The 22,232-nt window shown below is 43.1% G+C and overlaps 1 protein-coding gene across 1 annotated transcript; it reads right to left on the bottom strand.

Annotated features, from left to right (window-relative positions):
• Positions 1-5,962: 5,962 nt before the first annotated feature.
• On the bottom strand, positions 5,963-6,973 carry LOC308382961 (trace amine-associated receptor 13c-like; the record flags this gene model as incomplete). Its single annotated transcript, XM_080860518.1, has 1 exon — positions 5,963-6,973. The coding sequence occupies one exon, from the start codon at positions 6,971-6,973 to the stop codon at positions 5,963-5,965; it is 1,011 nt and encodes a 336-aa protein (XP_080716644.1).
• Between the last annotated feature and the right edge of the window lie 15,259 nt (positions 6,974-22,232).

Raw genomic sequence — 22,232 nt, 5'->3', positions numbered from 1 at the left:
TTGCCCTGACAGAGTCAAACATCAAGCACATGGTTGTTTTGCTTGTTTTTTATTTTTTTTATTTTAAAGATTCAGTTTTTGGGCTTTTCGGCCTTTAATCATAGTTTTTAGTTAGAGAGAGGGAGAAGAGGTGGGGAGTGGACAGGAGAAATGACAACAGGCCGGAATCGAACCTGTGTCCTCAATGGGCATCAAGCCTGGATGTGGTCGGGGTTAATGGTTGCGCCACAGTGCCCCCCTGTTTGCTTGGTTTATTGCAGGTTCAAATACAGGCAATTGTGGTATTTAATGCAGCGCAAGTGTGTGACTTCCAAAAAGTGTCCGGCTGAGCAAATGCTAGGGTTGGTGTAGAAACTGTCACTCAAGAGTCATTGGAGGGCCAATATTACGTCACCCGGACACTATTTGCCATGACAGCGCCATCATCCATGCACTTAACGTAACCATGCATTGGTGTACAGTGGGAGATTGGGGGTGTTGTGATTGGTGTACAGCAGTGTTTCCCAAACTTTTTACAAACCTGTACCGCTTCAGACATTCAATTTCCAGCTACTTACCCCCCCAGCGCCCCCACCCATGTTGGTAACCCACCCCCCCCCCCCCCCCCCCTCAAAACACACACACTTACAACAGGTTATTGAGAAGGATGTGCTTGAGAGAATGCACATAACTCTGCAATGTCTGGCTGAATTTTAGAAAGTCTTAAATCATTTTCCACACAGTATGTGCCTGTATTTAGTTTGCTTGTCACAGCTGTACGTTGAGGTAAAGGGCATCAAAGGCTTTTTTCACTTAGGTGCGTTGTTATGTTGCTTTTGACAATGTCTGTCACACAGAGTTCATTTGAACACAAAAAAGCTAGTATCTTGGCTAGCAACAACTGTACTGCTGCTAACATCCTGAGCCAAAGTAGACTTGGAGGAGCACCCTGGGTTGCTGGTAGGTGCATCTTCAATTGTAGGCCTTCTACTAGTTGTAGCGGATGGGGTCTCTCTGGACCGGGGATAAATATTTTTAACCATTCATACATTTTCGTGCCACAACCGGAATAAGCTCCCGCTTCTCTACATGGGGCATCAGTGAATGGAATTCTGACAAGGGAGCTAACCACCACACACAAGTGTACAGGAATGGGCAATACGCTTTTAAACCTGTGCCTTTCAGTGTTACAACATATTTGGCGTGGACGAGACATGGACCCGTGGAGAGCTCCGGAACGATGACACAAGCCGTACTGCGAGTGAAGGAACCAAACTGGATTCCCCCAACCAGACCGGGGTGAGGAACTAGATGACAACAACGATCGTGCGCAGACTGGATTACCTAAGGCTTCAGTGAGTTAAGTAGAACCCCCCTCCTATTCTACGTTATTTTGCCAAACTAACGTAAGCTAGCCGCTGCTGTCAGGACTTCCACGTCTCCCTAATTTGTATTCTCGCCTTGACATCAATGTGAGTTCATGCCCCTAGCCCTATCTTCTACACTGTGACTGTAACCCGACGTTGGGTGTACCTATAGCTGTAGCCTGTCTGTGCCTAAGCTACTGCCCGTAGCCTAATGTTCTACACTGTGAATGTAGCCCTGTGCTGGGTGTGTTTAGCTGTAGCCTGTCTGTCTAAGCTACTGCCTGTAGCCTTATCTTCTACAGTGTGATTGTAGCCTTGTGCTGGGTGTGCCTAGCTGTAGTCTGTCTGTGCCTAAGCTACTGCCCGTAGCTTTATTATCCACACTGTGATTGTAACTCTACGCTGGATACGGCCAGTTGTAGCCTGCCCGTAGCCTTATTATGACCGCCGCTCAAGAGCATATAGGTTTAGTCTTTTTTTTTCAGTTTGCTGATTTTCTGTCAACGATTCCCGGGACACTGAAACACCGTCGTGCACGAAATTTGGTGGGCATGTAGCCCCACTAGATTAGCGTGGAACCATTGATTTTCGCTTTGATCCGTTGCACCCCCTGTCGGACTGGACCCCTTTTAAAGAGGGTGGGGCGATTCAAAAACCGTAGGGCTTAGGAGGACCGCATTTTTTTTGTATGTTGGTCTTAAGAGGCCACGTCAACCATTCCACTACCACTTATTTCATGTATAGCGCCACCTATTTACAAATGAAAAAGCAAAAATGGAGTGTTGTTAAACATTTTAATTGTAAGTTGACAAGGTCAGAACTGCACGAAATCGGAGGTGTGGGATCATTATGACACCTTCTGACTGCACGTTGAGTTTCGTGGAATTCCGTTCACGGGGGAGCTTGCAATAAATTGATTTATATGATTATACACCAACTGGCCTGTAGGTGGCGCGACACAGTTTTCTTTGAATATCCCGAGAACCGTAGGGCCTTGGAGGGCCAAATTGTTCTTGTATGTTTGTGTCAAGGGGCCATGTCAACCCATACCATAACTAGTCATTACATGTATAGCGCCACCTAGTTAAAAATTAAAAAGCAAAAATGAGGTGTTTTAATCGCATATATGTCAAAGTGCTCGAAAAATTACCAAATTTGCCAGGGACATCAAGCCTGTAACCGTCCATCTTCGGTAGAGTTTTTGTCCATGGGTGGAGCAAAATGGCTCTGTAGCGCCCCCTAGAACATTGCAGAAAAAACCTGCGTGTTGGGGTTATTTTGGCGAAGCTTGACGGAACTCGGTACACGTCTTCATCATGCTTGGACGCACCAAAAAGTCTCTTGACGCCATGGTGGCAGGTCCACAGGAAGTCGGCCATTTTGAGTGGAAGATGCGTTTTGACGGCGTTTGCACACCTCGCATCTGATCGAACTCCTCCAACAGATTTAATGCTAATGCCTTGAAATGTGGTCAGGCTTCTCTTCAGCCATGGGCGACTAAAAGTTATATTGGAATTTCTCATCAATCGGAAGGTGTGGGCGTGGCAGATCCTCAAACTTTGCCAACTTGTTAGTGCTTGCCACAAAACACAAAGTCTCTTATAACTGTTGTATACATTGTTTGATCCAGAGACAATGTCTTAGGGTGGACACTGGGTCCGGCCAGAACGCGTGCATATGCCTGACTGATATCACCTATAGCGCCACCTGTTTGTGGTTGGAAACTTCACTTTGTTTCCACACCTCACATGTGATTGAACTCCTCCTACAGATTTAATGGTAATGCCTTCAAACGTTCAAACCGCACTCTTCAGCAATGGGGAATGAAAAATTATGAGAATCTTTTACAAAGTTTGAAAGGTGTGGGCGTGGCAGACCCTCAAACGATGGACTCTTCACAACTCCAGTTACTTATAACTTATGCATATATTGTCGAAAGTGCACAAAATTGAAAGTGGTGGATCATTATGAGACCCTCTGAATGCATGCCAAGTTTCGTGCAATTCCGTCCATGGGGGGCCATACAATTATTTATTTTTTATGTGACTGTACACCAACTGGCCTGTAGGTGGCGGCCTGACACAGGGTTTTTTTCCCGAATATCCCGAGAACTGTAGGGCTTAGGAGGGCCACATGTTTTTTGTATGTTTGTCTTAAGGGGCCACGTCAACCCATCCCATAACCACTCATTTTATGTATAGAAAAATATACCAAATAAAATCCACAAAAAAGTAGTACACAAAACATTACATAACCAAATCATCAAAATCTATCACAAATAATTCCTTTAATACATAAAATTGAAACACAAACCAATTTACACACACAAAACACATAAAAACACAAAGACACTGACAACCATGACTCATTCTGTGCCAAAACCTACTGAACAATTCGGTGGTCACACTGTGATTGTATCTTTAAGCTGGACTTGCCCAGTTGTAGCCTGCCTGTGCCTAAGCTAATACCTGTAGCCCTATCTTACACACTGTGACCGCAGCCCTACGCTGGAGGTGTTCTGTTGTAGCCTGCCCCCCTGTGTGCTGCCACCTTGACAACTGTGTCCCGATGTTGGGACCGATGCCTGTCTACCAGTACCCTGGACCACTGGCCTACCTATTTCTGTGGATTTATGCAAAGTGTGATTTCACCAGAGCCTTTGTGTGCCATAGCGTAGCGTGTTATATCCTATATCCTACACCGAGTGTAATTTAGATGTCTAGAGACCAAACACAAACCCATGATGTAATGTGTCTTAAAGAGATTTTAAAAACCTATCTCTGTTAAAATGTCTTGGGCTCTGTCAAATGTGTGGGCTCTGCAAAACGTTCTAAAAATATTATCTTTCCCCTTATTACATGTTTAGTGATGTTCAAGTCCACAAACATTTATCAATTACAGCAAGATTTTTGCTCCCTTAATTTGAAAATGTATCACTCTACTTTTCAAATCAGACATTTAGGTTAGGGTATTCCACTTGGATAAAGTCTAAGTTGCTGAGCAGAGGCTCATAACATGATCAATGAATGCTTTAAATTTTTATCTCATTATGCCATTGCTTTGAAAATGAGCCAGTTACTTGAATAAAATTAGAGTAAAGGTTATGCAAGGAGCTAGGGCTCACAGCCTGCAACAAAAGCCTACTTAAACCGAGCATTTGTGTGTTTTTTGTTGTCATAAATTGCTTGGAAAAATGAAAAAAAAATGGAATTTAAATGCTATAATGGTATAGAATAACTAATTTTCTCCCACAAAATATTGTGTGTTGATTGTTTTTACTCCAACAAATGTGTTGATTGTTATCAAAGGCCTAAGCATACGGCCCCAGGTCGACCACTTGAAACAACTACCTTTACATTAACTAGACTTCAACTACCAGACGTCCACTCAGTGCCACTGGGCTAACGCTGCTGAACTACATTCATGTTATGGACATGACATCGCAGGTCATGAGTTTGCTCCCAAGGAACCATATCCAATCATTCATCCACTTTATTCACCACAGACCTTACAGTCGAGAGATGGTCAACAAGTAACACTCTCTGGTGTGGATGAAGCTTCAGCACTCACTTGTCAGGGAATGCTGGCCTTTTCGGACCTAGCTTTTACATAGCTTGCAGGTTCTACACTCATCCCCTTTTTCTTCACTTTCTTTCGTTTTTTGTTTTGTTCATCTGGATGCTAATGGTGTGCTTACTGTCACTTATGGTAGCTGATCAAAATTGAATGAACAGTAGAGGATGATGCTAGTGCATCAAAATAGTATTTTCAGATGTGTCTGTCTGCTGTACGAGAAGCTCAGACGTCTTAAACAAGCAAAAAGACTTGAATCTAATCAGTATATTTATTATGAATACCATTCACACACACACACATGAATTAATTTGACTTCTTTTTGCTCTTCCGAGGGTACACGTAAGATGATTTACAGAAATATTACCGTAAATTAAATTGTACATGCAATATGTTATGACTTGATTCTCAGATTTATAAAACACACCATGTTTCGTGTACATGGTCGTGTTAAATATCCTCTTTAACAGTTGTCAATGAATGAATGGACACCCTTACTTAACCAGTTATAATAAAGAAATGTATAATTAGTACCTATATATATATATATATATATATATATATATATATATATATATACACAGTATATATATGTAATAAATAAATAAACCATAGCAAATACGACCAGGCAAGCTGTTCAAATCAGTATTTAGGTTTACTTATTGTTCCGGTTACATTACATTACATACTTACACACATTCATTTTTTGTTTGCTTTGTTTCAAGCTGATTTTAATGTACAGACACACAGAGGTTGCCTTGCAGGAATGTTCCTGTCTTTAATTATCTCGCCTTTCTTACCATCAAAATCTCATGGTCCAAGTTGCTCAATAGTCTTTCACATCCTGTTTTAGATTTATATCACATGTAAAAGGATAATTGTTAAATCCACATTTGAAGCTTTTTTACAACATTTTGTGCTGATGGTTTCCCATTATATTTATAATGGCTGGAAAGATTACATTATATTAAATTGCAAATGGTTACAAGTGGCATTTGCACATGGTATTTCAAATGGTAAACACCTCATGGTGGCAGACAAGCTCAGTAACCACTTGAGAGCACATTCCTCAGTGAGGAGTCAGTCTTGCATATTCTGAATGTGAAAATTAGTTTCATACTTTTCTGAAACCAAGGATAGAACAGAGCATAAATTAGTGGGTTGATGGTGGAGTTGAGAAAAAAGAGGGTCATCATGATATTCACTACACGGTCGTATGACTGGGCTAATACATCAAACAGCAACATACAAATATAATAGGGTATTAAACATATCAGAAAGACTGATACAAGAATTCCAATAACTTTGGCGGCTTTTCTCTCTGATCCTGTTGAGTCGTCATTGTTCTGGAATTCCATTCTTTTCCTGTCTGCACAAGTTGCTCTGATTGCGACTGCATGCCTTCTAGCTATGAAGAAAACTTTCATGTACAGAATTATAATGGTAGCACATGGTAAAATAAAAACAATTACAAGATCAGCAGTAAACCACAGTTCATTTATGTAAGGAAGACATCTACCCGGACATTTGTGCTTGAAATTTCCATTAAAGTAAAGAAGTGCACAGTTGTAAAACAGTGACACAATCCAGACATGTGTTGTGATAATGAATGCTAGTAAGAGTGAAATCTTTTTGGAGTAGAGGAAAGGGTTACTTAAGGCAAAGTAACGGTCTACAGCAATGAAAGTAATATTATATACAGAGACAAAAGTTAAATGGAAACTAATCATATTAGAAAAGGAACAAAATGCTGGCTTAAACAGTGAGCAAGATTCAATCCAAATCATTAAATGCACAGGCATCACAAATAAACCCACCAGAAAATCAGACATAGCAAGAGAGAGGATAAGGATATTGGTTGGAGTATGAAGTTGCTTAAAATGACAGACAGAGATGATTACAAACAGGTTTCCAAACATTGTAAATAACACCACAACTGCAGCAAACACATACAGTGACATGTAAACTGCCACAGAAGAGTAGTATGTCTTTGAACAGGATGATTTTAGGGGCACCAGGCAATTACCTGTACTGTTCATTCCATAAAAGGTCATTTGTCCTGGAGCTTCTTCCCAGTTTAAATGCAAAAATAAATACAAAGTATGTTATAGAAAAAAGGGAAAGACTGGACTAGAGACCAGTTCACCATCTATAGTCAGTCCTAAAAACATGAACGGTGACCTTTGTCAAAACAGGTAATTGTATAGAAATTTATAGTCTTGTTCTATCCCCTCCCATCACAAGAGGAGTTGTGTTCAGACCAGTAGTATCCAATGGCATAGCCTTTCCCCGTTGCTCTTTTGAGACTGCTCTGCAGCCAGGGAAAAAAACAGTGCATGAGAGCTGGATACAAATTAATATGTTTACATTCAAACAGGTACACTGGTAATGCCTAAGAAAATCCAGACACAAGGTGTGGTCCACTGATATTTTGTTTTGTATGGTAACTTAATCATGTCTGACAGCTTAACTTAACTGTTATCTGTTAGCAATGAAAAACTGCATGTAAAAGTATTTTCCCAGGAGGCAGGCTTTGCTGTGTATGAACTGTTGTGGTCAGAGTAACAGAAGTGAAGAAGGGCATATCTGCGCCTCATTCATAGCAGATCTGATGCTACAAGGGGACACAACCTTCAAAGGGGTTACAGTTGCAACCGTAGACCCACTGCTTACCTATGATGACCCTTAATTCTCGTTCAAGACGATCTGTCTGCATTCAAAAGCAAGCAGAGAATGAAGGTGCTACATCTGCAGTGGTGTAAAGCCTGCATACTTATGTCAAGGCTGCTACTTGTGAACTAAGCCTTGGGGCCTAGTGTAAGATAAAATCAAACACATATTCATAGCATAAGAAAATGGCAAGTAAGTTTACAGGAAGCAGGCCAACACCTAGAAGCTGCACGACACAGCTGCACGACACAGCTCCTGCACGACACAGCTCAGGCTAAACAACAAGGCTGTAACTCTTTAAGCTTAGACAGAGTAAGAAAGGGTCTAGGGGCTGTATTGATAGATAAGGCAAACAGACCTTGACCTAGGGTGGAAAAGGGTGTATTGATAGACTAGGAGGAAGAGGATGATATTGATAGGACAGGAAGAAACACTTGACAAATGTGAGGTGCACAGCAGTTAGAAAACCGTTAAGGACAAATGTGCTTATATGGGCACAAGCTCAAACCACATTTGTCGGGTATGCTACTGTGTACAGAGAGCACCAGACATTGATATGAAACTACATCCCATGATGAAAGGAGGGGGGCTTTTTAGTTGCTGACCAAGGAGGATGACATCACAGAATGAGGGGCAGAATAAGAGGTTAAAAGCCACAGCTTTAGGGGTGTTAGGGCAGAAGGCCTTCTCCAGCTCCATGTGTTGAATGTATCACTTGTGACTGCATTTGCATTGACGGCTGAATTGTATCATCGAATACCAAGTAAACTCATCTTGCTACAAAAGAAGCTTCGTCCAGTGTCTCTTCTCTTAAACCAGCACGCAAAGATAGACTTAAAGATAGTTTTATTTAACATACAGGGCCTATGCTGCTGCTCATGTATCTAGCATCAAGCAAACTGTGCCGACCTACCTCACCTTACAATTCCTTTTTTATTTCCAAACTCTGCATTTTCTCAACATTTGCAGTAATGGTGTGGCTGCTTAAATGTTTGTTATTCGGACAGAAAACGGATGGACTGAATGGAATTTAATCTGAGGCTGCCTTTTCATAGAGGCTAGGATAGGATATTCATACCATCAAAAAGTAGTTACTAACACCTACCATCAACAGAATGTGTAATTTCAGGTGATATTTTGCTAGCTAGGAACACAATTATAAACATATCAGCATAGTCAAGGTAAAAAATATAAGGTAAATAATCAAAATCGGTATATAAGAAATATTTTATTAAAGTTTATTTCACATTAATTCCGAATTTCGATTTAACTGTCTAAGGTCTATATCCCTCGTACGGGATATTTTTATTTTTTTGTCAAAAAAAATGTAAAGCTCCGCGAGTTTTCGTCTTAGAGACATAAAAAGAACAACCACGGAGACATTGAACCCTTTTCTTTTATAATATATACAGTTCAAAATTTTAAAATAAATAAGCACTTTGTCAGGGGAATAGAACTGATGTGTTGCACTTTCTAGTATCTGAGTGGGGTTTCTGCTGCTAAGGACCCACCCATTAGCAAATGACAGCTATTCATATGATAAGGAGATGGTGATTCAGTGATCTCCATTGGGTCATGATGTGGCAAGATTCACTCCAGGGGGTTTGGGCCACAAAGACATTCTAGGGCCATTAGGATATAGCCTTTGTCTTTGCGAGAGGTGTCACAGGTTTGTTCACACCAACTCATCAATATGCATTCGTAGGGGCACAGATTTAGGAATGGTACAGGACACTCTGAAATTATAAATATGTGGTAGTGAAACAAGACATACTTTCTGAATGCTAAACTAACATGTGTTTAGCCAACACCTATGTTTACAAGGCTCAGAAATAAAAAGTCTTGTGAATAAATCTTTACAATGTGTTTATGTACAAAGTCTGAGCACCTCTGAAACAAGGATTTTCCAAGGGTATGTTTACATTTGATTTAAATTAAACTTTTTTTTACTACATTCCTTTTACTTACATGATATTATTGCTGAGGTCGTCTAGAATAGAATCTTATATTCCATTTGTGCATCAATGTTTTAAGTTAAGCAAAATGTACAAAAACATCAAGGCATGTCAGACAACTTAGAAAAGTCTAAAAGGCCTTGGACCTTAGAGTGTTAAGCCTGATGAATCCTGGCTCTGGCATCCTGAAGTCACTTCTCTCCAGTGAATGAACCTATTCCTGCTCATATAACTGTAACTGTGTCAGCCGTATGACCCTCTCCTTCGATTTAGGAATGCCCAGGACACAGAAGTACCACGCAATAGCTATAATAAATATACTTTATTTTGTATAAAACATTAACGATAATTTAAGTGTTTTAAAAGCAGTGTTTCAATAAATAAATGTCCACGAGAAGTCCAGTCACAAGCAGTCTTAAACTGTAGTAGCAATCTTGGGTAGCGCTTGTTGCGTGTCGTAGTGGGCGGCGCCCCCTCTCGCCGACGGAATTCCTTGGAATCCCCCGTGACGTCAGTCGCGGCCTGTATGAACTGGCGGTCACATCCACCACAGTGAAAGAATAAATCAGCACTCAGTCAGTCCAATATACAACACAATGTAGGTAGGTTAGAAAGGTTCACTTTCCTTAACGCTGTATATGGTGAGCGTTGACGTTGAGTGGTTAACCTCCGTCGGCTTCTCGTGTTGTCGAGGGATGTCAGTGTTCTTCCACCTGTTCCAATCCGGAAATTGCAATCCACCCAACCTCGGATAAGCGGGCAAGGGGTCAGTAGCCTACTCTGCAGGCCACGTACACAGCAAATCATGGAACATTAAAACATCAATAAAATAGGGTGACCAGACGTCCTCTTTTTCCCGGACATGTCCTCTTTTTGAGACCTATAAAAAGCGTCCGGCAGGGATTCCTAAATTGTCCGGGATTTTGCCTCGACGAATGAGTCTGTATATTGTAGTTACCGCGGCGACCGATAGTTCAGGAGTTGAGGAAACACACCAGCGGCCAATGACTGGTTAGAGCTCAACCAGGGTGGCTTACCATATGGTATATATACCCTCGGAATGGCCAACCTATCTCGGTCATGGTGGCCATTATTTTGTAGAAAGGAAATAGTCAGTAGCAATCTATAACACAATTATATGCTTATCCTACATAAACTATGGAAACTATTTAAAAAAAAAACGATTCAATTAAATGAATAATTTCTTAATTTCATTGGTATTGTTGTCATATACAGATATGCAATGATTTGTGGGTAATATTTTGATGTCCAATGTCAAGTCTCTATTTGATCATGTGACTAGACGATCTAATGATGCAAAATCTAAACGTCAAGACCTAGAGGCAAAGTACACAGGCAGGCACCTTTCAAACATAAAGGTGGTGATGCATGATATGCTTTTTCAATGGAAAGGATAGCCAGCCTCTCCTGCTCCATGCGGCCAGGTAGGTAGGTCTTATTGAGTTTCAATTTGGAAAAAGATCACTCGGCTGTTACCACTGTCACATATGTCAGAAACAATAGCAGAGCAGTGCACTGCACACCTTACCGAAGGTGGATTTTAGGGAATGATATATTCACAACCTGCATCTTGGCAAATTGGGAGACTACGGACTGCTAGGCAATCTGCTCCAAAACAGGCCCTGAATGATAGGTCGCCGCCGAGCACATGTTTCATTGTATATGTGTTTTTCAGATGTTGGTAAAGCTGCTGTGCCGCCGCAACAAATCGTGCCTTTCATAAGTGTTTTTAAAGAACCTTTCAGCACTTTGACCGTTTGTTTACGTTAGTGTGTCAGAGTGCTATTGTTGATAGCTTTCTTTTTCACATGTCTACTCTCCCAATACAATAGCCTTAGTAACTAATTCGACTGTAGAATCCAACACATTTCTGGTAATAGGCCTATGTATTGGTAGATACATTAATATTAAGACATTAATATTAATGAGAGTGAGGCCAGCTATTAGAGTTTGTTGTTGCTTTATCTTTAGCAAAAGGAGAGATGACACAATGGATTATACATAATTACATAGGAAAGTTTAACTTTTATATATATATATATATATATATATATATATATACGCCTAATGGTGTGTGTGTGCGCGCGCCTCTTAACTAGTAAATAGCGCGCACTAGGGCCCTTGATAATAGCATGCCCCCCCCCCCCCCCCCCCGACCGTCACCGCTGAAGTGTCCTCTTTTTCACCAACTCAAATCTGGTCACCCTAAATAAAAGCCTACGTCCCTTTAGCTCAGCATTTGGAGTACCGATCATATAACGACTACAGTTCTCCTCCGCGACGCTGGCGTGCTCCCATCCGTTGCAGCCCCGTCCGGTTCGTCTGCCACCGTTCCGTCGTCCCTGCCGTAGGCCAAACTGCTTCTTCCTGGTTCGTTGCTTTGTTCGGACGGTCGGCTCGTCACCCTCTCCTGGTCCATCCGTCGTCCGCCACGGTATCGCGGGTCCCAGCCGGGCACCTCGTCTGAAGACATCTCCCCCTTCTTATAGCCCTCCCCTCTGCCCCTCGATCACGTTCACAGGTTAAGTGGTAGTCCAGGTGAAAACAATGGAGTAATTATGCCAATCGGGAGTCTGTGAGGAAAAGTGTTCTATGCAATGCCATGCAATTCACACAGTGCACGTAATGGGAGGATCACATCAGTACAACTAGTGAATATGAGATCACAACAAATCATTATATTTTATGAGCACACCAATCCAAGTCACAGCACACAAAAAGTAACAGCAAACTATATTAGCATAACCCACTAAACCTATACAGGCCCAATAGGCTGACAATTACCCCCCCCCACTTCACATCAGTATAGGCCTCGAGGCTTCGTTTAATTCATATTATTTACGATGGCGCGATGGCGGAGAATCAAGAAACCAGCCGTAAAATGCCTTTCCGCATGATAACTGTATGAAAGACATTTGTTTATAGCGTTGCTAGGCAACATCACTATGCTGTAGTTACAAGTTTAGTACGTTGCCAATTCAGTGGCAGTGGCAGAGTAGTTGACCATAGTGCTCATCATCGTTTGACATGTATGTGAGGCATTGTGTGCGTACCTCATGAAAGTAAGGGTTTTCATAAAGTTACTACTGTGATAATCGTGCATTTTGGCTTCATGCGAGTACACATTGCTATTAAGAGCGCTTAGCATGCTAAGCGGAGAATTAGTTATGATTCTTATGTTGAGTCGACGTTATAAGGATGGGTTCATCCTGTTCAGATTTCGACTGGATGAGATATGAATCATGAGATCCATGTTGCCTAGTGTAATGTCCACTTTTATATGTATTTAGTTATATTAGTTGTGTAATTGTTATCGTGAAGCAATAACTCCTTTTAAAGGCACCCAGTGCAACTTTATGTAAACATTCAATGAAAAATAAACATTCAATTTCTAGTCTTTTTTACACGTAGTAAGTTAGTTCAATAACTCCATACCATTACATATCGTCATTCAAGGAGCAAAGATGAGACGTCGTTGTGTGGTGAGAACTGATAGAAAATCGTAAACAACAACAATCGCCGGTGGGGAGAGGCCATTTTCCCATTGACTGGAAGCCTGCTGTATTTATTGTAGGTTACAAAAAATAAAGAAAATGGCGGCGATTGTTGTTGTTATCGATTTTCTATCAGTTCTCACCACACGACGACGTCTCATCTTTGCTCCTTGAATGTCGATATGTAATGGTATGGAGTTATTGAAACTTACTACGTTTAAAAAAGACTAGAAATTGAATGTTTATTTTTAAGCCTCGAAAGTTGCACTGGGTGCCTTTAATGTGATTCAGTGCAGTGCAGTGCTGATTAGTCCGTATTCTCATTGCAGACAACACACATACTGTATTGTACGATCACATGCATCGTCATGTAATGGAAATTGATAAATGCACATTAAAGGGAGATAAAGAAGACTGCTTTTGGTATCGTGGGTGTTTTAACAGACTAGAACCAATAAAAACATTAACAGGTCACCATGCTGAGCCTATGTAACGTAAAAGTTGACGCTAGCTAGCGGATGTATAGACACTAGCGCTAGTTGGAACGTACACTACTTGTGATTATTTTTAGCCTATGTTATTAGTTGATAGTGATGACTAGGCATCATGTTAGGTAGCAAGTAAGCAAACAATTCTCCAAGATCTCATGTCACGCACTCTTCATTTCTCCCTATCGCAAGTGTGGTCACACACATACACGCAGCTGTTGAGCTTTGAACCTGGTTGTAGGACGCACTATTGGTATTGTTATCCGCAGTAATTTTTATCCGATTACTCGATTAATCGATGGAATACTCGGTAGGATACTCGATTCCAAAAATATTCGATAGTTGCAGCCCTACATCAGTACAACTAGTGAATATGAGATCACAACAAATCATTGTATTTTATGAGCACACCAATCCAAGTCACAGCACACAAAAACAAACAGCAAACTATATTAGCATAACCCACTAAACCTACACAGGCCCAATAGGCTGACAACTGCTCACCACCTGATACCCTATTTTCCATACCATATAACCGCCATTTATAAGCCACATTACAGTATTTTATGAAATTTCATAAAACAAACCCATGTTTTGACCGCACCCGTTAGTACATCATGTAGTTATGGTGCGAGCGCTACTAGCCATTTAGAAGTTGTCTGAATTAGGGCTAGGCATTTCAACCAAAACTACTACCTGTGTACACCCTTTCCCTGCAAACACATGTAAACACACACAAATACCCCATTCCCACTCATAGGGAAAACCATTTCTTAAGGAATAGAGAAGTCTCACGAGTCTTTCCACAAAGCGAAGATCAGAGACAGCAAACAGCCAACATGGTTTCCATTATATTTATTTCCATAACTTATTTTGCTGTAGGTCGTTGGTGCCTGGCATCTACACTTTATCACATGATATCTCAACTTGAACTTCCAATCACTTATGTAATGTGGGGATGCATGACGTCTACAGACAGGACGCATGTTCTGGGGGGTTTTAGGGGAATACTGCAGGGCTATCGGCCCGATAGTAGAAATGCAAATGGTCTCAGGCCATAAGCCCCAGTTGGCCTGAAGATAGCCCTAGCTGGCCAGATAGTGGAATCACTAGACCTGATGTTACAAAGCCATGTTGTCTGAGATCAGGTCCTTGTGGCTACAAAGCTTATGTAAAGATGGGGAGCAATCCATGAGCTTGCTTCTGCTTACTCTTCTTAGTGCACTGCTTAGATTTTTAGTGTTTCAGTGTCTTCAGAAAATTTGTCACAGGTGGGTGGCCATTGGGGCCGCCACTCCATCTAAATTACTAGGAGGAGCAAACCGTATTCCACCAAAGAGATGACAGGACTCAGGTTTAAAAAGATACATCATTTTATAAAATAAGAGTCTTTGATGGCGAGAGGCTCCAGCAGGGGTAGAGGGGGTGTTTAAGGGACTAAGTGGCTGGTGACGAGGTGGCAGGGGAATGGGGCAGTGAGGGGTTAGTCTGTGTCACGGCAGTTATTCCCAGTGCCTCCCACAGGGGGACTTGGACACTGGGCAACTAGTCGGAGGTGGGCGGTAGTTGCTCGTTTTCTCCAGCAGGGGGACTGGGGCAGCAGGCAGCTAGTCCAAGGTGGGTGGCAGTTGCTTGTCTCCTCCAGGAGGGGGTCCTGAGCTGTGGCAGGCTAGTTGAATGGTTAACCTGAGGTTATTAGGCACGCTCTGTGCTCACAGATTGCACAGGGCACTACTGTAGCCTTCCCAGGCTACGTGCTGCCGGTTACCTGGACTGTATTATAAGAGTCAACACTATAGAACAGTGAAGGCACTTTGTGTATACACTCCAAACCAAACAAGGCACTCAATGTGGGCACTGCACACGATTACACTTTACACAATGGCACTTTGATACAATGTCACTTCACAACAATGTCACTACAAAACAATGCCACTATAAAACAATGTCACTTCAACACAGTGGACTCACCTGACCAAGCAAAAAATAGGCCGGGCCGTATTTTCCATGATTTGCTGCGAGTGGATAGCCAAGGACCCAGGGAGCACCAGGTAGCGTTCCGAGCTAGGTACTGCTCAGGTTCGTCGTTAGCAGACAACTAGCCTGCAATCGTAGGCTACAAAGTAAAGGGGGAGGTAGGCTACTTAGATTAACGGTGTTAGGGACGTTCTTCACTCCTATAGCTTTCAGTTGACTATTCTCAGGATGACGGATGTGGTAAGAGAGTTTGTAAAGTCCAGCTCTGGCAGAATGCCGGTTCCTCGTAAGCTCCGTTTAGCACCTTGCCTGTCTTGGCGTTCGTTGGGACTGGACGCCGTCCTTCTCTTCGAATCCCCTCTCTTTGATTCCTTGCTTCTGCAATACTGACGGTTACCTGGTGTATAAAAGCACTCCGACTCATACGGTTAACTAATGGCCAGCTTAGTTATTTCTTGTTGTTTCCCATGAAGCTAGTTTGCCTGATTCATAAATGATTGTTTACCTCTTGGTGTGGTGTGCTGCGTTACACCGTTCCAATGGGAACCTAATTCCCTGGCGTGTTGTTCCTCCCCCACTGAATGTAGTCACCCTGTGACATCCTTCCCCACTATTCTGTTCTAGTCCCTAGAACCTGGATTATGAGGCCCAGTTGCCATCGGGAGCCTCTGGGCTGTGGTAGGGGGTCCCTTTCGTCCACAGTCGGTCCAGGTCCGAAAGGCACAGCTGCCCACCCCATTGACTTGGTACCGGTTAATCGGCACAGAGATGAAGCAGGTTGTGATGTAATTCAATGTCGGGGCCCAGGCTTCCTTCAGGGCGCACCTTGTAGACGGGACCCGCTCACCAGAAAGTAGGGGGGCGTCTTGGACTGTCCGGTCATACAGGAGCTTGTTCTTGGCGGCTGCAGCACCTAAATGCTCAATGGCTGGTCGGTATGCATCATGAAGCCGTTGATGGTTATTACTCACCCACTCTGCAGTAGTCTGGGCTCCATCTCTCGGCACCTAGGAGAAGATCAACGGGTGGGCGCACATGCATACTCAACATCAGGTAAGACGGGGCATAGCCTGTGGTACTATGTTAACTATTGTTATAGGCCTGCATTAGGGAGGGGAGATGTTCCACCCACTTGTTCTGTTGATTGGTCTCCAGGGTCCCCAAAAGGCTCAGCAGGGTCTGGTTGAACCTCTCACAACCTCCGTTAGCCTGAGGGTGGTATAGCAGGGTGATTGGTCTCCAGATCTTCCAGCACCCGTAGAGTTGACAAAGCTCTCGGATGACCTTGGACTCAAAGTTCAGGCCCTGGTCAGAGTGGAGGATCTATGGGCACCCAAAAGGCTGGAACACTGGACCCCAAAGAACCCTGGCGGTGCTGATGGTGGTCTGGTCGGTGGTGGGGATGGCCTGAGCATACTTAAACAAATCAGTCAGCACCAAGATGTTCTGGTATCGATCAGTTGGCCGACTCATGTAATGAAGTCCATACTCTCGATGTGGAGGGGGGCCTTGGACAGTATTGGGACTAAGGGGGCTTTGGCCTCTCGTTTTGCTTTGAAAATTAGACAGCGTAGACAGCCTTGGACGAACACCTCCACGTACTCCTCCATCTTTGGCCAGTAAAAGTTACTCATCAACAGTGACAGAGTCCCCTCCTGGCCCTGATGACCCATCTGCATGTGGTTTACCCCAATGCTCAGTAGCTCCCTTACAGTTGCCGTTTGGGCCTTCTTCTCTGCCGCTGCGGGTTATGAGCCATGGTTCAGGTAGGTCCAAGTTGTCATCCTTCCCCCGCAGTTCCTCCCATCAGTGTGGGTCCCAGCCCCAGCTTGTGGAAAGTTGCAGAGGCCGAAGGGCATCCGGTCCCACTCGAACAGGCCGAAAGGGGTGGTGAAGGTAGTTTTCTCACGGTCGCTCTCCTCTACCTAGACCTGCCAATATCCACTGGCCAGGTCCAAGGTGGAGTACAAGAGAGCCTGTGTCAAGCTGGTGAGAGAGTCTTCTATCCGCAGTAGGGGGAAAGCATCTTTCTTGGTTTCACTGTTCAGCTTCCGATAGTCGACACAGAACCCACAGGCCCCAGTCTTCTTCTGTACCAGTACTATCGGCGCTGTCTAGGCACTGCTGCTCTTGCAGACGATGCCTCTGTCCAACATCCCTCAGAGCAAAGTGCAGACTTCCTGATAAAGGGTAGGTTGTTACGTCCAGTTCTGTCTATTAGGTTAAGTGGGCTTTTTATTTATAGTTTACGTTCATGTTCTGTGTTGTGATTGTCTACTCATCTCTCCTCTCGTTTCAGACTCCTCACTCCCTGCCTTGTGTGTGCCCCGCCTTGTTGATTGTCTGCTCCTCCACGATTGTTTCTCATCACCTAGTGTATTTAGTCTGTGTGTTTTCCAGTGTCTCGTTGCCAGTTCGTCTTTGTTTCCCCCGTGTCTCAAGAGTTCCAGCGTTTTTCCATGATAAATTCTAATCTAGTTATTCTGACCCCGGACTGTTGCTCTCTCCCTGTCTGTACCTCTGCCTACTCTACTCTTGCCTACCTGTTTACCGCCTCTGGATTGGATTACCCTCGACTTCTGCCACTGCCTGACGTTTTTTGGAATTGTGTATCTGCTATTGGACTGCCTTACCTGTGCGATGAACCCAGACCGGATCTTCCTCGACTTCTGCCGCTCCCCAACACATGTGCCCGTATACATGTGTCAATTTAACCCAAATCACGGAATCGTCTTCGCGAGTAGGTGTAAACATTTTTAAGGGAAACAGCTCTTGTCGGTACGTTTATACATGGACCAAAATTTAAGCCTCTTACCTTGCCTTGGGCATGCGCAAAGACGACGGAGGTGTGCTCACACCTTGTTTGTTTACTAACAACATCAACGTGGATCCGCATCATGTACAGGCAGTGTAGTGGCTAAAATTTCCCTTCTTTCTATCAGTAGATAGTCCTTAACATTTTCTTTGAATAACCACTCTCAGTTGGAAAGAAAACAAGTCGTATGAGTTTCAACAACGGTAGAAAAATTGTGTTTTCTCCGTCTTACTGAATTCTGACCAATGCAACAAATGTGTCAGTTGATTCATTAATGCACGAGCTTCCAAGCAATGCAATGCATGAGCACTCAAACGTATTTTCAAGCTGAGCGTCAGTCACAACATGGACATAGTCGGTCAAAACCCACAGAAAGTTAAAAATGCCCGGCATATGTTGTGCTGATGGATGCGACACCAGTCGTGAAAATAACCCAAATAAAAAATGGAATTGCATACCAAAAGATTTAGATCGGCGGAATTAATGGTTGGTTGCAAATTATAAGAGACAACTAGCAGCTAACAGCTAACTCCTGATTGTGCAGTCAACACTCTGTATTTCCCTGCACCACTATCCATGGAGATGTTGATTTTGTGTTCAGAGACTGGGAATGACTGACTTGTTAAGTGAAATGCAGCACATTGATACAATCGTGAACAATTGCTGTGCCTTATCAGAGCTAAACTCTTCTGACTAAGCTAGAGTGCTAATAGTTAGCGCGCTACTAGCAAACTTTACTAAAGGCTTTAGCTAGACCTAGCTAGCCCACATTGGCACTCTTAACCACCACTAAAATAAATCGGTTGATAACCGCTGTTTGAGTAACTTACATGTCCTGTGATGACATACATGTGTTTTGCCTCCAGATGCCATTTATTGCCACAATTGCTGTGCCTTATCAGAGCTAAACTCTCCTGACTAAGCTAGAGTGCTAATAGTTAGCGAACTGCTAGCGAATTTTACTAAAGGCTGTAGCTACACCTAGCTAGCCCATCTTAACCACCACTAAAATAAATCGGTTGATAATCGCTGTTTGAGTAACTTATGATGGAACTGGAATTATTGTTATTATTATAGGTAAAGATGTACTTCTCTGTATCTACAACTCACTCTGAACGTATACTACGTCTGTCTCTCACTGAGATCCAATGCAAATGACATGTGACCCTCCCCCCCCCTCTTCCTGCTAGAGGCCTTGTGTCCTGGCATCCCCATCCCCCCATAGGTGACCCTCTCACTGTATCCCACACCCACTTCTCTTTGTATAAAACCTGATAGCATACTGCATCAGGTTAGACCGTTCTTGAACCAACAGCGAGAGGGGTCTCCATGCTGCAATACAAGCCAACTGAAACCGACTCTGCATCCTGTCCATTCTTCAACTTTAGCGTGCTTTATTAATATTCTATTAGATGGTCCTTCGATGCCGGTAGATATACATCCAACAGCCAACGCTTCAAAAACTTTGAACGGGAACGGTAAGCGACTTACGCTTCATTCTATGTGCAAAATTGTTTTTTTTGTTTGGAGTGAGTGAGATAAAGTTGTGGAAAGCGCTTGCTTTTCCACACATTGAGTAAAGTAGTTTATATATATTTACCCGACACTGCAGCGCACAGTGAAAGGCATCGTATTCAGGTTTAGTCCCAATATATATTCAAACTAAGTCTCAGACGCAGGCGTCGGACTTGTAGTCTACTTGTGGCCACGTGTCTGAACAACAGTGGGTCCGAGAGCCGCGGTGGTCTCTGTTTGTTACGCTGGACAGATAGAGAGTCCTCCATCGTCAATCCTCTCCAACCGGGAGCTAAGCTTGAAGAACCTTATCGGAAGAAGTAGGGAGATCTCACATCAAACAAAAGAAACCTTTGCACATAAAAGAAAAAGTCCCGTTCGCTATAATTGACTTTTACTATTCATTATAAGGACCAGGACGGGTCGGTTTCGGTTGGTTTGTTTCAGCGTGATATGTTTGTCTGTTCCGTGTTTCATGTTCGTTGTGTAAGCCTGTGTGCGTCCATCTGTGTTGTCTTTGTTCTTAAAGTGGCCAGGCTTGACTATCAGTAGTGATTCAAACAGCACCATCTATCCCATTGTCTAAATTGATCTAACTTAGCCAGTTAGAAGGAGAGGAGCGAAGACTTTTAACAAAGCCTTCATCCTGGGTGTATATGTTTAAGATACATGGAAATAAGATGCCTTTACGGAAAAACATACATAAATGTATAGACACATTAGCTGGGCCCACAATATGTTGGAATGCCCCTTTTAAGTAAAATCAAATGAGCTCGCTGTTCAAGTGTTCTGTCGATAGTCAAATAACGCCAGTGAATGTTGAGGAGGCAAACTTCTGCTAACTCTCTGTGTTCTGTGTTGCCTACATGTTGTAACCAGATTATTAACTTCTCTTGTCTTTGTTTCCCCACGAGTCAGACAACGCGTGTTCTGAGCGAACAACTGCGCAAGCGCGCGTGTGTGTGTGTGTGTGTGTGTGTGTGTGTGTGGGCTGGCCAGCCGATGAATGAATGTACTTACACGACTCCTAGCCGATGAATGACTTCAATGCCACTCACTGACTGAGTGAGAATATAGAATGACATACTTTTGACTGTTTTGTTTATTGTCTGGTATATGACTTTTGACTGTTTTTGTTTATTGTCTGGTATGATTTAAGTCTGACAATGCCTTGCTTTAACTTGTATTTACTTTTCAAAGGTGATAGCTTCCAAGCTATCATATAGGGGATTTGAAGGCTTGTTGTGACTTATCTGCACTATTTTATGTTGTCTTTTGTTTGTCACAACTGTATTCCTTTTTATTTTTATTTGGTCAAAGTCGTGTGCTATTTGTCTTTGTTTGTTTCAACCTTTATTTTTATTTACTCCAAGCCATGTGCCTTGACCCCTTAAGTAATCTTGCAGAATCCTTTTACCAAGCACCCCTCCCCCTTCCCCATATCACAGTCAAATGCAAATGTTTGAATGGCTCTAAAACCCCTCATACTGTTGTGGTTTCTCATGCGGACCCTGAGATCACACACAACACTTTAGGAGAAGACTACCCCTCCCCTGCCCATCTGCAGCCATCAACACACCCTATCTAACACCTCCCTGTGTCCCGGGTGTTTTTGGCTCCGGCTGAGGTCATGGACTGTCCAGCTCTCCTCAGAGATACACACTCAGCCTAAACAAAAGGACTCTTGACAACCCTGTGGACACAAAGGAAACCTGAACTCATCAACTGGCCATCCACGTGCTTGGTGTTTCAGCACCTGATTCAGCACGTCTTGCCATGGTAGAGACTACCCACCCAGAGAACATGGCAGAAGGACTCTGCATGTGGGCTCTGTGTGGTCACAAGATAACTACTGATGGAACTGCAAATAGATATTCCACGGTTCATTTGTATCATCCCTATCTGTAACATATTTCGATGTGTCCTGCCCTGATTGGCTGTTGCCTGGTTATTATTGTGTGAGCATATATATGCTCAATTGGGGGACTGATGGAACTGGAATTATTGTTATTATTATAGGTAAAGATGTACTTCTCTGTATCTACAACTCACTCTGAACGTATACTACGTCTGTCTCTCACTGAGATCCAATGCAAATGACATGTGACCCCCCCCCCCCCCCTCTTCCTGCTAGAGGCCTTGTGTCCTGGCATCCCCATCCCCCCATAGGTGACCCTCTCACTGTATCCCACACCCACTTCTCTTTGTATAAAACCTGATAGCATACTGCATCAGGTTAGACCGTTCTTGAACCAACAGCGAGAGGGGTCTCCATGCTGCAATACAAGCCAACTGAAACCGACTCTGCATCCTGTCCATTCTTCAACTTTAGCGTGCTTTATTAATATTCTATTACTTAGATGTCCATACATGTGTTT

The sequence above is a fragment of the Sprattus sprattus genome (genome assembly GCF_963457725.1).
Source record: "Sprattus sprattus genome assembly, chromosome: 2".
Taxonomy (NCBI): domain Eukaryota; kingdom Metazoa; phylum Chordata; class Actinopteri; order Clupeiformes; family Clupeidae; genus Sprattus; species Sprattus sprattus.
This window is presented reverse-complemented; position numbering and strand designations above follow the sequence as displayed.